Source organism: Mauremys reevesii, linkage group 1 (genome assembly GCF_016161935.1).
Source record: "Mauremys reevesii isolate NIE-2019 linkage group 1, ASM1616193v1, whole genome shotgun sequence".
NCBI lineage: Eukaryota > Metazoa > Chordata > Testudines > Geoemydidae > Mauremys > Mauremys reevesii.
Genome location: NC_052623.1, coordinates 48,981,532 through 48,996,325, shown reverse-complemented (window position 1 = coordinate 48,996,325; position 14,794 = coordinate 48,981,532). Strand labels below are relative to the sequence as shown.

At 39.2% G+C, this 14,794-nt stretch overlaps 1 protein-coding gene across 5 annotated transcripts in view; it reads right to left on the bottom strand.

Moving 5' to 3' along the window:
- Positions 1-420: 420 nt before the first annotated feature.
- CDK8 (cyclin dependent kinase 8) overlaps positions 421-14,794 on the bottom strand; it is a 183,330-nt gene continuing 168,956 nt past the window's right edge. For 4 of the 5 annotated variants that reach the window (XM_039531614.1, XM_039531599.1, XM_039531630.1 and 1 more), the window contains 4 exons: positions 6,571-6,668; positions 5,319-5,397; positions 5,047-5,202; positions 421-1,690 (listed from right to left, as the gene is read on the bottom strand). In XM_039531614.1, coding sequence (XP_039387548.1) covers positions 1,565-1,690; positions 5,047-5,202; positions 5,319-5,397; positions 6,571-6,668 — 459 coding nt within the window. In that variant the 3' untranslated portion in view covers positions 421-1,564. The remainder of the gene's footprint in view (positions 1,691-5,046; positions 5,203-5,318; positions 5,398-6,570; positions 6,669-14,794) is intronic. The other variant, XM_039531606.1, reaches the window with a different exon arrangement.

Here is a 14,794-nt window from a genome sequence, read left to right as displayed (position 1 = left end):
AGGGGGGATGCTGGCCCCATGAAATAGCATTGTGGGATTAGATACCAACATGACAAATGATTAAGGAAAACCTTAGATGTGGTTTTATAGATAGTAGTATCTCTAGATTCTGTGTAGGACCAGTTGCATCACCTATAAAATGTAATAAATATTTTGTAACTCAGTACAGCATAGATGATTATCTGCACACTGTAATAAAAGGGTAATCAGTAAGAGGGTTATAGTAGTTCTTGTAATACTTAAATAGACGACATGCAGCAGTTAAGAGAAACCTCCCTACTTGCAACAGAAATTACTGTTGAATTAAGAAACTAAATTGATTATTCAGACAGTGCCTACATGGATGTTAGTGCATTAAAGTATTTCATGTCTGTTGATAAAAAGGAATACAAGCAAAGTTCATATGCAGATTTATGAAAAATAAATTTATTACATAACACCTTGTTTTTAACAATGTTCAGTTTTTTATTCAGAATACTTGCGTCATTCATGTAAAATAGTTTGATACAGTACATTGTATGTTATAGTTTTTCCTCAAATTCTAAGGCTCTCCTAACACCTCATCCTTTGCTGTAATAAGGGCATCCCTATAATAACGTGCGAAAATATTTTAAAAATAATTAACTGAACAAAATTTAAAATCCACTACACCAATCCATCTCTCAAAAATCATGACGAAATATCTGAATGGATGCCGCACCTTTTTAGGAAATATCATTCATGCTTTTTTAATCCCAAAGCATGCTCACAAATCAGCAACACTAATAGGAAAAATAAAACACTGTCTATGACAATCATTTCAGTTTGTTTGCTGAACCAAACATGTTTATATCAATGACAACATACTTATTTTACTATCGAATAGCAGCTTTAATACCAGTCAAGTCATAGATTTAAAAACAAAAACAAATCTATATGTTGGAAATTAATCTTTGGGAGGCTTGTAATCTGTTGGAAAAATGCAAAATGTTTTCATTTTCTTAAAAAATCTTATTGTAGCAATTTTGTTGGTCATAAAACATTGATCAATGTGGAAAATGAACCAACGCACAAAAGTCACTAAAAATAAATGTATATCAAAATTATCTCAATTAGAGTCATGGTTATTTTGCTTTTTTGCCATGTTAACATATACTGTATGCTTCAAGTACCAGTTAAAGGATTTTGTGTACTATTGGTCAGATAATGTTGTTACATCAAGAGAATTCACCACATACAATAAAAAAAAATGCTTGCCCCTAGCACATTTCACAGCTTCAACTGCTACAGACTGTCACTGAAAAAAATGCATTGGTCAGTCTGAACCATGTCAAGTAAACTATGGAAGTAGCATATCCACAACACAAACTGTGCTAGCACTTTCTTTTCAAGTCTAACCCAAAAACAGGTACAATTTGGGAGCCACTACTCCATTCTGTGAAAAGTGGTGGAACTTGGCTATCAGACATTTTGAAGGTGTGGTTGTACAGTACATTCTTGTGGCCCAAGCCAGGTTCCAGGCAGACAGCTGCATGACCAGTCCTACAGCATTAGCAACAGTGCATTGACATTATTCAGGTGCAGCTCAGTACCGGTGTGTCTGATGTGAGTACTGTGGAGGCTGCTGGGAGGTAGTTGAATATCCCATGCTGCTCTGTGGCTGCGATGTGCTTGGTCCAGGGTTGGGATAGGCAGCATGGGGATTGGAACGCTGGAAACCATGAAGGAGAAGAGAATTGATCCCTATAGTGGATGCATTTATAATACAAATATAATACCCAATAATTTTTGAGGTCTCTGTGCTGTGTGGGGCAATAATTAACAGGACTACAGCACAGTATATCAATCACTTGTATTTACAGCTTTCTACTTATTTTGATTACAGTAACTAAGGATATGAGCACCAGGAATATTTGATTGAGAGCTAGTAACAAGTAATGCTGTTTGTTACCCATTCTGAACTGTTCCTTCTGAATTCTTATCTTTCATGTCACCAGTGCCGCTTCAACTATCCAGACATCTTATGTTCACCACTGTGGTACATCAGTTGTGTTTACAAAAATAAATAATAATAAAAAACCTTCCAAACAAAAATATCCTAGGTGCTCTCCATTACGGTTTTCTTCCCCCTCCAAGAGCACATTTGGGAGGTTTGTTGTGTATTTAAATATCAATGATAATGCAAGGAAGTTTCTCTGGGAGACCCTTGCATACGAGATTAATTTTGGCCTACGGGAGCATTCGCTATAAGGTAGGTGTTTTCTAGACAGTCAAGAAGAGATAGTCCCTGCCCCAAACAACTCACCAAGAAACCAAAATCTTGTACCCGTATAACCTGCCTAGGATCAAATGTGGGATATCAGAAAAAAAGATGTATTTGTTTAATTGTTACAGTTTAAAAAGCTGTAATTGATGTGGGATTTATTTCTTTAAACACTTAAACTCTTCCTTTTCATGAGTCTTCATTTGGATCAGAAGTTAAGTTAAATTCAATAAATGTGTTGAGATGGCTACATACTGGGAAAATAAAGATAAAGGGATGCCCTTTATAAAGCAAGGTAGGTGGATACTCTCCACACATGCATTTAAGGGACTGAATCACTCTCTAGGTGTGTGGTGTGGAGGGGAAAAGAAATAGTTAGAACAGTACTTCCAGCCAGCAGGAATAAATTAGCATTGCTGTACATCATAGCTCACATGATGGCTGAGCTGTTATGACATTTATCTTCACTCCTGAGAGAGACACTACTCACTTAATGAGAAGTGTCAGAATAACAGAACAGCCATCGTATGATCCAGATCTGTATAATAAATAAAGGTTATGTTTAATAGTGCAAAAATCTCTGGGTGTACTTTTTGGCAAAATGTACCTCAAGTATGCAGGAAACTGAAAAAAACTTTGAAGTTTAAAATTAGCCATTAATGCTTTATTAGTAATATAGTTAATAGACAGGCTTCCACAACCTGACTACTGAAAAAATGTTTCTTATTTATTTTATGTGGCCAATTACAAGATGACTCAGTGAATTCACATCATGTAGAGCAACAAGTGACTTTTAAAAACAAAAGTTAAAATCCCAAAACAACCCAGCCCGCTCTACCGCCAAACACCACTAACCCTCTCCTCATAAGACAAAAGCTTGTTACATCCTCCAGGGAGAGGGCTGCTCCAATTCATTTCAGTGTCGTCACATTAAATGTGCAAGTTAGCACGTCTGAAACCAAGGGACATGGAAGTCTATATACCTGTAAAAATCCTTACCTAATTGCTTTTATGTATGACAGAAAAGGTTGCATGGGGGAGAATTTATAGGCCAGTTTGCTTCAGGGAGATTAAACAAAGGATTTAGCTGCTGAGGGGATGTCTTAGTAAACCTCCTCAAGGGATGGTTATTTCCCTCAGAGGGCTCAGATGTAACAGTATGAGAGTACCAAGGGACAGGTGTTTGGTCAAAACAATGGTGTATTTTAAAATTTTCTCCTTCCTCCTTGGGTTGAAGAATCTTAGGGGGAGATTCAGAGATATGTGTGTCCATCAGTGGGTGGCATTTAATTGCTTTGGCCTCAGTGCTGTCAAGCTCATGTGGGTTCCTTCCATCTGCCTTACTTACTATATGTAAACTCACGAGTGCAATATCATCCTTGCCTTCTTAAAAGTCTGGGGAAAATAGACTGAATTTCTCAAAGTCAAACATTATGCCTTTCAAAGGCATGACATAAAGGTGAGCAGTCAGGAGGAGCCAAAGCACTTGCAAGAGCTGCTGAGACAGTGAAGGGGCAGTTACCATTCCTTCATGCAAAAATCCCCCTATATGGCCCTTGCTGAAAAACACTGCCCCCTCAGGCAATAAGCCTGGGAGGGATGTCAGTGGAGTGAGAAAGCTGAGTGAGAAAGGATCACAGCTTTCCTCAACCTAGATGAGGGTGACAGGTGGACTCCCTAAGCAATCCCTGCGTACACGGAGGGTGATTCGGAGCCGCCTGAGTTCCCAGCTTGTAGACTTCAATCCATGCTCACAGGAGAGGTAGCTTGGGTTTACTCTGATTCCCATGCTCTCAGGTCAGCTGCCACTGTGAAGTGGGGTGAATAACATGTGAATAGTGCAAGCAAGTGGAGATCCCCTGCCTCAACACACAAGCCCTACACCCCTCTTTTCCTTAGCTATGTCAGTCAGCATGGAAGAGAGACAAGAGGTTCTGCTGCATCTGCCTTCTTCAGAGACTCATGCAGAAAGGAGTCAGCAGAAATGATGCCAAAACAATCTCTGGACAGCAACTGACTTAGCCGCCTGCAGGTTTAAGAGGGATCAACCCTCGTGTTGGAAAATATTTTGTGAATGCACACTCCACTGAGGGAGAGACTATTATAGTTACATTCTAAGGCAGCCCATGCCGCACAGTGGTTAAGGTTGAACAGAGCTTTCTGTTTAGAACTGATTATTCGAAGTGCTCTAAAACCCACATGCATAGTGAAATGGACCTGAAAATTGATACACTAGCTGAAGTCCTGGGCTAGAGTTAGTAAAGAAAATTTGGGGTCATTTGGCTATGGAGCTCATGGCATTCAGCTCCTGCAAAATGACTTGCCTTTATGTTTTTAGGTTCTTATACCTTTATGTGTGGAGAGCCAGGGGAAAAACCTGTAGGCTTTATGAGAATCAGAGCCATACCACTGGGCTGCCTGAATGCATCTAGTCAATGATCCCAAGAACCAGTTATACAAAATCATTTTTAGAGTAGAGTTGCACTGTAAGTAAAAGCAGCAAAGAATCCTGTGGCACCTTATAGACTAACAGATGTTTTGTAGCATGAGCTTTCGTGGGTGAATACCCACTTCTTCGGATGCAAGTAGTGGAAATTTGCATCCGAAGAAGTGGGTATTCACCCACGAAAGCTCATGCTACAAAACGTCTGTTAGTCTATAAGGTGCCACAGGATTCTTTGCTGCTTTTACAGAACCAGACTAACACGGCTACCCCTCTGATACTTGCACTGTAAGTAGTTTCTTCTAAGTTACAATACACAAGAGCCAAATATATAATATATGGAAAACTGAAGTTGAAATACCTGATAGTCTGAGGTCATAATAAGTCCACCTGAGGTAGTGGTAGGAGGAACAACTCTCACTTTTTTCAATGGGGGTCCCTGTGTATGACTGTCTTGGTTCCCTGGATGACCAGTTCCATTAGTATGGTTATTGCCCTGCTGCTGCTGCTGGTTCTTCTCAATTGGTTAAACACAAAGAAAAATTTCAACTCAGAAGCAGTACAAGAGCAGCAAATGTGAAATACTGAGGTAAAGCTCAATGAGATAAGACAACACTGTATTTTAATACTTACTTTGTCTCCTTTATCATCAGGTTCTTCTTCTGTTAAAAATTCTCGTTTTGGGTAGGGGATCTGACAACCTGCGAAAACACTGCAAAAACAAATTAGCAGTCTTGGTATATCTGCCTAGAATCAGAGAGGTTAGTCGTAGATGAAGATCTAGTATTTTGTCCAGTCTAGTTTCAAATTTCCTGAGCCACAGCCTAATATATCTGTCAAGTTGTTTACCCCTTCTTAATAACATCATTTACTTAATGTTTTAACCGTGAGAAGACCTGGAAGCTTTTGGAGGTATGTGGTCTCTCACCTTAGACTCATGGACATACATGAATGAATTTGTTACTGCTAACCCAAGCTAAGATTTCTCCATTTGTAACCATATGGAGAAATCTTTATTTAGCATGCGAACATGCTATTAATTTTGTATTAAAATGCTAACAATGTAAGGTTGAGGGAAAAGAATATTGACCTAAGAGCAGTTTCCGCAAAACCAAACCATTTGCATGACAGCACTAGAATATAAAGACAGGTCAGGAGCCATTATAAATATTTCACTAAGCTGAGCTGAATTAATTTCATTTTAATTAACTGTTATAAATATACATAACACATTTTATAAATTCTTCCCTTAATAATGAAAAAAGGAATGATATGCAGTATGTGCTACTAGCCTTTCTAAAACAAGGCCACTCAAGCACTGGCTGGCCATCTTAGGATGCTTTATCATAGACAGTTCACACTTTTAGTCTGTAAGCTTTCTTATGTTTAGAATCTCCCTGTGCAGTTGAAAAGAAAGTGTGTCTATGGAAAATGGATTTAGGCTGTGAAGTATCAAAGTACAGAGAGACCATACTATTTCCCTCCCCCATTCCCCCCATCCCCATCTACTGAAAGATAAGATGGAAAAATGTAAACTAATTAGTAAATGTCATCGGCATTCTAGAACAGAGAACTGGACCTGCAGGCACTTAGCAGTTGTCCACAAAGATCTGTAGCACGCATAATCAACCTGTCAGTGAATAACAGGATTAGTGCTGTGACTAACAGGATCAAAGTTTCATAAAGCAAGAGATTAATAGGAATGCTACTTAATTTTAAAAACCTCAAATGGCATTTTAGTTAGTATAGCCTTTTCTTTGCTTGTCAGTAAGTTATTTAATTCATTATTCACACACACAGGTATGTATTTATAGTAAGCAGTAAACAAAGAGCATACATTAAAAATATCTGAATATGCTAATGGATTAATAAACTGACCACTTACTCAGATGTGGGAAGTGGATCTTCTAAGAAATAAGGATCCTGCATAGCCTGTTCTGAGGTAATTCTCTTTATTGGGTCCATAGTAAGCAATTTCTGAAGCTAAGCAGAGTTTAAAAAAAAAGTTCAGAATTATTAACACTATTAATGAAGCCTTTGTCCCACTGTCTTCTGAAATGAGAAACTGCCAACCATATGATGTAATTTCTAGACCCCAATTACTAATGGCAAATATGAACCATATTTTCCCCTCATGTTTTAAATATTAATTGGATTTGTTATTGAATAACCACTTGTTTCTACCTATAAAACTTAAAACTCACTCAAATAATTAGCTTTGCCATAAGTGCTCTACCAACAAAATCCTCAAAACTCCCCCCTGCCCCAATAAATCAATATACTGTAGTTTTGCTGATCTGTCCTTTCTTTGTGAAGAAGCTTTATTTTAAAATGAATTCACACACATTAACTGAGCTTTTATGTCACACTGACATGCACATTTACTTGGAATAAATTATCTTTGAGGAATTTTCATTTGATTTATAGACAACCAATATTCTGACCAAGACCCCACATTTACTACTGCCCTATTATCAGTACTATTTATATAGCACCATTGACACTGAATACTCACCACAGAAAGCGGCAATCATAATGTAATGCATGTCTAGATGGGATAGGAAACTCCACCTGCCCAAGTAACTCACAAATAGTGGGATCCAATGTGGATGTACTAATTATGAGGATAGTAGGCTCACTGTATTTTAAATGTCTGACTGGCATTCAGAGGAGGGAGATGAGCAAAATCTTAGATCTTACTTTATTTATTGATCTCAAACCATAAGTAAAATCAATGGAAAGGCTCCAGCAGGTACAAAATGCAGCTGTCTACCTCCTCCATGATCACATGAAGCCTGTGCTCTAGTCCCTCCGCTGAATGTGAGTCCATTTCCATAGCCAGTTGAAGGTCATTGCCTTAATCTTCATACTAACTAACAGATCAGGTATCAGCTGCATTACAGACCATATTTCATATTTCATCCAATGCTGCCAAGAAAGTGATGCTCCTCTGGGACAATGCAGATCACAAAGCATGAGAGCACCAAGGACAAAGCAAAGTATAAGAATATTTCCAGAGGAAATCAGAGAAATTTAACCTGACTACTTTCAGGAAATACTACAAAACCTTCCCCCTTTCCACCATAATCAGAATAACTTTAAAAACTAACCCCCTTCTCTTTCCCTTTCCCCCCAATCAAAACAGCACTAACGCAAGCAGACCTTTCTATAACCAGAAAATATAGTACAGCAAGTGTCTCCAAGAAATCCTCTACAGATTTTGCTATTGTCAATCTATTTTATGTAGACGGCATTCAGATACTTATATAATGGGTAGCAGTACAAAATCCTAAACAGTATATATATTGAGGGGAGGGGAAAAACAAGACTGTCCTAATCACAGTGAAATAAAATTACGTGCTCTGAGGGAATGATTAGCCAGCAGGCAGAAACTGGTCTTAAAGATGACTTTTGCATAATCTCAAATGTATAGGAAGAGATACAGAAACTCTTTAAGTATAAATTTATTCTAGGTTGGAATAACTGATCTAATCTTTAAAATATCCAAGTGTGGTACTGCTCTTAAACTCAATCAGCATGATTTTATGAGAGGAACACAGTGATGTTGCAGAAGCTGTCTGGGCATTAATACTGCATTCATCACTATGGCATCCTTAGCACATTACAACTTTGGAAGTGAACATATTAGGGCCCCGTTCACACAGGGATGTTACATCGCATTAGTTTGTTCGCTGTGAGTGCAACAATTTAACTACATCAAATTGAAGTGCATCCACACCACTTAGGCTGGCATGACAAAGATGCCTCTATCTGTTACTCATTATATCCACACAGCTCTGCACTATTTGCTCAGTATTCTGGGTAGATATCCCATGGTGCACTATTCCACCAGAAAGATCCATGCTTTGTGATTTTTCTTCTTGTGGATGCTTCTTCAGCAGGATGATTTTTCAGTAGGTGGATGCCTACTGGAAAATGCAGGAAATTTGGGGGATGTGGGTCAAATTAACATACTCCCCATATTTCTCTGCTGGCATCCATTAATTTTGTCAGTGCCATTTTCGAATTGCTGTCAGGCAGCATGGAGGACACACTGCTGATCAGGGTGAATAAAAATTCATGATTTAAAAAAAATAAAATCAGACAAATAAAAAAATCAGATTTTTTTGATAAAATGTTTTTTGAGGAAAAACCTATCTAAAGATAGTTTTAATTAAGATACATTAAAGCTCAAAGATACACCATCATGGAATAGGGATTATAAATTCAAATTCTATAGTATGAGACAATATATTCATGCAATGTTTAAGAAAAGTTTTGTAAATTAGTTCCAATAGTTCATGGATTAGGGGCCCAATCTTATGGGGTTCCAGGGGCTTCTGTATAGATTATTTAGGTTAATCTTTCTATCTACACAATGGGACTCAGTGCTCAGTCTAGAAGATACCACCAGAGATGCTTAGTTTTGCAGTTCTCAAACTGTGGGTTTGTGTCTCCAGAGATAACATGCTTGTTAACAGCAAAAATGTTTTAAATAAATAATATACAGTAACACCTCACTTAACATTCTTCCGCTTAACGTTGTTTCGAAGTTACATCGCTGCTCCATTAGGGAACATACTCGTTTAAAGTTGTGAAATGCTCCCTTATAACATCGTTCGGCTGACTTTACACGGGAGCATTGCACAAGTTCCTCTTCTCTGCCTCCCTTTCTCTCTCCCTCCCAGCACTGTTTGACAGCGCTTAGGACTTTCTGGGAGGGAGGGATGGAGCGAGCAAGCAAGTGAGGAAGCTGTCCTCCCCCGCCCCGCCCCAGGCAGGAACCACCCGGAGCACAGGGGCTTTAGGGGCTGCAGGGCCCTGGCCTGCAGCTCTAAAGCCCCTTTCAGAATGTAGCCCTGCAAGCACGGGCCGGAGGACTCAGGAGGAGCAGGGAAAGCCACGCAGACAGCGGCTGGAGAGAAGCAGCACTTTCCCTTTCAAAGCCGGACGGAGAGAAGCAGCATTTTGAAAGGAAAGCGCTGCTTCTCTCCAGCCGCTGGCTGCCCCTGCTCTTCCTGAGTCCTCCAGCCCGTGGAGGAGAAGGGGCAGCCGCGCAGCCAGCAGCCAGAAAGAAGCGGTGCTTTCCCCTTCAAAGCTGGCCGGAGAGAAGCAGTGCTTTGAAGGGGAAAGTGCTACTTCTCTCCAGCTGCTGGCTGTGCGGCTGCCCCTGCTCCTCTGAGTCCTCTGGCCCATGCTTGCAGGGCCGCATTCCAAAAAGGGCTTTAGAGCTGCAGCCCAGGGCCCTGCAGCCCCTAAACCCCCTGCGTTCCGGGTGGCCCTGCCTGCCTCCCAGAATCACGGCCATGGGGGTGGTGCTGCGCTGCACAGAGCCACCTGCACACCCCCTGCACCAAACAGGAGCTGCCCCAGGTAGGTGCTCTGCACCTCCTGCCTGCCCAGCCCTGAGCCTCCTCCTTCTGCACCCACACCCTGACCACCCTCCCACACCCTAACTCCCTCCTAGACCCTGCACCCCCAGGGGTAAGCCAGGGGCACCTCCCCACCACAGTACAGTATATAATGCCTTTTGTCTGCCCCCAAAAAATTTCCTTGGAACCTAACCCCCCACATTTACATTAAATCTTACGGGAAAACTGGATTTGTTTAACATCATTTCACTTAAAGTTGCATTTTTTCAGGAACATAACTACAATGTTATGTGAGGAGTTACTGTATAGAGGTTAGAAATAACAGACCTCAACCCTGTTGTCCCTCTGCAAATTTGTGTACATAGAGTCAATCCCTTACCTCTCTCTAAAAGTGCAAAGTTTCAAAAAGTTCAATGGATAAAAGATTGTTGGGGGCAGCATAGATCTGGATAAGGAGAAGAACTCTGGAGATAAATGTGAGAAGGTAGGGACAGGCAGTAAAAACAAAAGTGAAACTGTTTGAGCAGCATATTCCAGAAGTCTTGAGGTCTTTCTGAGTGTAGCCTTCATTGATTTGAGATCTACCATGCCATTCTCTCACTAGAAGGGAAAACCTCTAATGGCAGCAGGCCGTAAAAGAAACCCAGTTTGGGAATATTTTAATGAAGTTCCTCTACCTCTGGATAAGACAGGCATGCGTGCAAAATGCAAACAGTGAAACAAAAAAATGCAAGGCCTGGTTGCCCGAATGAAACAACATCATGAAAAAAGTGTTCCTACTCAGGAGGAAGCTGCGTTGAAGATGATGAAAGGAACATGTCTGAACATGCAGGATCTTCAGGTTGGTAAACTTTTTTATTTCATACTTCTTTCTTAAGGACTGCCTGTCTTCCTTCTGGACTATTCTTGAATTCTCATGTTTGAGCAAAAAATATAGTTACTCTATCATTTTAGATGCAGTTGTGATAAAAAATAAATAGCTGAAATAGGCAGATCTTCCTTTTACAATTTCACCTTTAAAGTAGTACTGAGTGTCAGTGAATGCAATGAGTAATACTAAATGAGCAGTATGCTAATCATAATTAAACTGCATTGACTTATTTTGTTTAGGAGAATGTATCCTCAACATACAGCATTCTGAAGACTATCCACCTTCAAGATCACCATCATTTTCTATAATTTCATAGTTATGTGCCAATGATAGTGTTTCAGTCACATCATGTATGTCACATTGCCACAGTATATCACCTGTAGCAAAAAAAAAAAAAAATCTCCATCATCCAGAAACAGCTATAGATAAGTTTGTGATAAGAACCAGCAGATTACAAAGAGAGGTACTTGATGAAAAAATTGCCCGGTTTGTTCATGCAACATACTCTCCTTTCCGTATGACTGAGAACCCACACTTCATTAACATGGTTCAGTCATTAAGACCAGGATACAGTTCACCCAACAGAGCAGATGTCGCAGGCAAATTGCTGGATAAAGTGTATGAAAGAGAAATTGAGCAGTGTGCACAAGGTCTAGAGGGTACAATTGTTAACCTGAGTCTTGATGGGTGGAGCAATATCCACAATGATCCTGTTGTATGTGCTTGTGTGACAACAGAAGAAGGGAATGTCTTCCTTACAGAAAGTTGATACATCAGGAAATGCACACACAGCAGAATACTTACAAGAAGTAGCAGTAAAAGCTATAACAAACTGTGAAAAAAAACCCAAATATCTAGTAGGCAGTTGGTCACAGGCAATGCTGCAAATGTATCCAAGATGAGAAGAAATTATTTAGAAGAGAGAGTCTCAAGCTAACAACATACGCTTGCAGTGCTCATTTGATGCACTTCCTAGCCAAAGACTTCACTGTTCCAGAAAGAAAGGCTAATGTTGTTAAAATTGCAAAATACTTCCGTAACAACCACTTTGCAGCAGCTGCTCTGAAAAAAAGAAAAAAAAAAAAAAGTGGGAGGAACCAAGCTAACTCCCCACAAGACATGCGATGGAACTCAGTAGTGGACTGTTTTGAGCACTATATCAAGAACTGGCCTAATCTGATGACAGTTTGTGAATAAAATCGTGAAAAAATAGATGGCACTGTCACAGCCAAAGTTCTCAACATTGGTCTTAAGAGAAATGTTGAACACATGCTGAGTACCCTGAAGACTATTTCTGTAGCCTTGAACAAAATGCAGGGAAATAGCTGTTTTATTGCTGATGCTGTTGAAATTTGAAAGGAACTGAGTGAGATCTTAAAAAGAGAAATATGCAATGACAGAGTTAAATTACAAGCATTAAAAAAAAATGAATGGGACAAGCACTATCTCCAGCTTATTTTCTTGCAAATATTCTCAATACTTGGTACCCAGGTCAAACCTTAATGGCTGAAGAAGAGGAGTTGGCTATGGACATCCAGCAAACATCCCTCCATAATGCCAACTATAATAAACTTCAGAGTTAAGGGTGAACCATTCAAGAAATATATGTTTGCTGATGATGTTTTAAAGAAAGTCACACCAGTGAACCGGATGCAGAGACTGCTGAACTGATAATTTCACATTTAACAGCAGTAGCTTATTCTGCCAGTGTAGAAAGAATATTTTCTTCCTTTGGACTAATTCATTCCAAATTCGAGAAATCGTTTGGGACCTGAAAAAGCAGGAAAGCTTGTTTTTCTTTTCCAGATTATGAACAAACAGGAAATGAAGGTGAAGACTACTGAGTTAGTTGCAGAAGCCAATATTTTAAGTTTCTCATGTTGACCTGGCTGACAGTCAATTTTTGTTTTTTAAAATATTTCAATTAACTGTTTTAGTTAAAAACAATTTTAACAAACACAAACCTGATTTAAAAAAACTTGAATATTTAACTAAATTAAAAAATTCATATGCTTGTTTTGTTAAAATATTTTATGGTTGCTGTTGAAGAAAAAAATCCAGACTACATAAATTGTTTTATTTAACTAAAACAAGAACATTAAATGTCTGTCTGGTGATGTTCTTCTCGTAATACAGCAAAATCCTCCAAATATTAATGATTAACCTGTTGAATTGGAGATAGTTCGCCTCCCAATGACTATAAATATCTGCTTCAATTACCTTTTGTAAATGAAATAACCAAACAATTATTCATTTTCTGATATAGCTGTAAAACTAATCTGAAAAGTTTTTAAAATAAATCACTTAAAAAATGTATAGTGTGTACCTTCTAAAAATGAAAACTACAACTATCTCTGAGTTGTGAAGAACATGTATTAAGGTTATAACAAACAAGAATGCACTTTTATGTAGAAATCCAGGATTAAATTGAGTCTTCCTGACTAGTGATTTAAATCATGATTTAAAATCAATTTGATGATAATTGATGGTAATGAATGTACTGGAACCAAGGAAATGTGTGTTTGTTTTTATTATGAACTGACAGTATGGGGGATACTATGCCATTTATGGATAGAGATGTACCTTCATGAAATTTTTCAGCCAAAATGAATTCACTGGGTTAACAAAAAACACAGGTAAACTGCATCTTGAATAAAAACAAAAACAATTAAACAAGAATGTGCTGCAAACTTAAGACCAAGGAGTGCTGTAGGTGATGATCTCAAAAGGGTTCTCTTCCTCCATCTCCGTGGGTTGATTGTTGTGGGAAGGCCCTATAATTAGGTTGACTGAACTCATTTTAGAGGATTTTGGGCAGTTAGGATGCAATTCTTGACCTTTGTAACAAAAGGTGCTCCAATGCAGGTGTTTGCCTATACATGGTCTGCATCACGTCCCTTTCCAGGGACACGTGATCTCTTTCAATCCTTAGAGAATGCGCCAAGAAAACCATCCCTCACAACTCTGCCTTCATGGTCCTCTTTTGGGATTAATTTAATAGTTCCTGGAATAGATCCTCTCTTGCTTCTTCTCCCTACCCCCCATTCAAAGATATGTCACCTTCTCTGTGGATGGTATCTCCCCTCTTTGTGAGCACCATGGCATTACAGGTGCTAAGGAAACTCAGAAAAAGCACAAGTACTTATTGCGCCAATCCTAGTCTCCAGGCCAACAATGATAAAATGTTTCTTTTCCACAATTTTGGAATGTCATTCCCATCTTCTCCTCCCATGCAGAGGTTCCCTTTGAAATGGTAAATTGTTTTGTCAAATTACTTCCCTCTACTATAGGCCCTCTACAACAAAGGTTGAGTAACTGTGCTAGTTTGAGTAGGTGTGAGAATAGTTGGTTGCCTGTGCTGGTTTCAGGTAGTCAGCCAGCTAGTTATTCCATGTGCAACCTTGCAGGCTTATCCTCATGTTAGAATATATAACCCTGAGGCAAATCCTGAAGCAATGGGCAAACCAGGAAGATACACAACACTCCTATTTACCTTGCAGCTGGGGCAGGAGTGGAACAGATACATTAGATATATGGGCAATCCTGAGAGAGCTTCTGTGCCTTCCAGTGTGGTGCATGACAAGACATACCACTATCTTTGCCTTAAGTTCTCTTTTATAACACCTACATAAAGTACACTTCAAAGGTAAAAGAGTTCTGACTAGCTGTTCTAAAAGCCAAATGCCTTTTAATGTCTCATCCCTTCTGAAATGTCTCTATCACCTATTTTGGGTCAAATACCTCAAGAAATCTCAACTTTACTAAAACTGAATGCAATGATGAAAATGAGCCAATGTACCTTTTCTATTATTTTTTCCTCTTTCTAGATCTGCCTCTAAAATAAACATGCTTGCCTTCCAATGTGT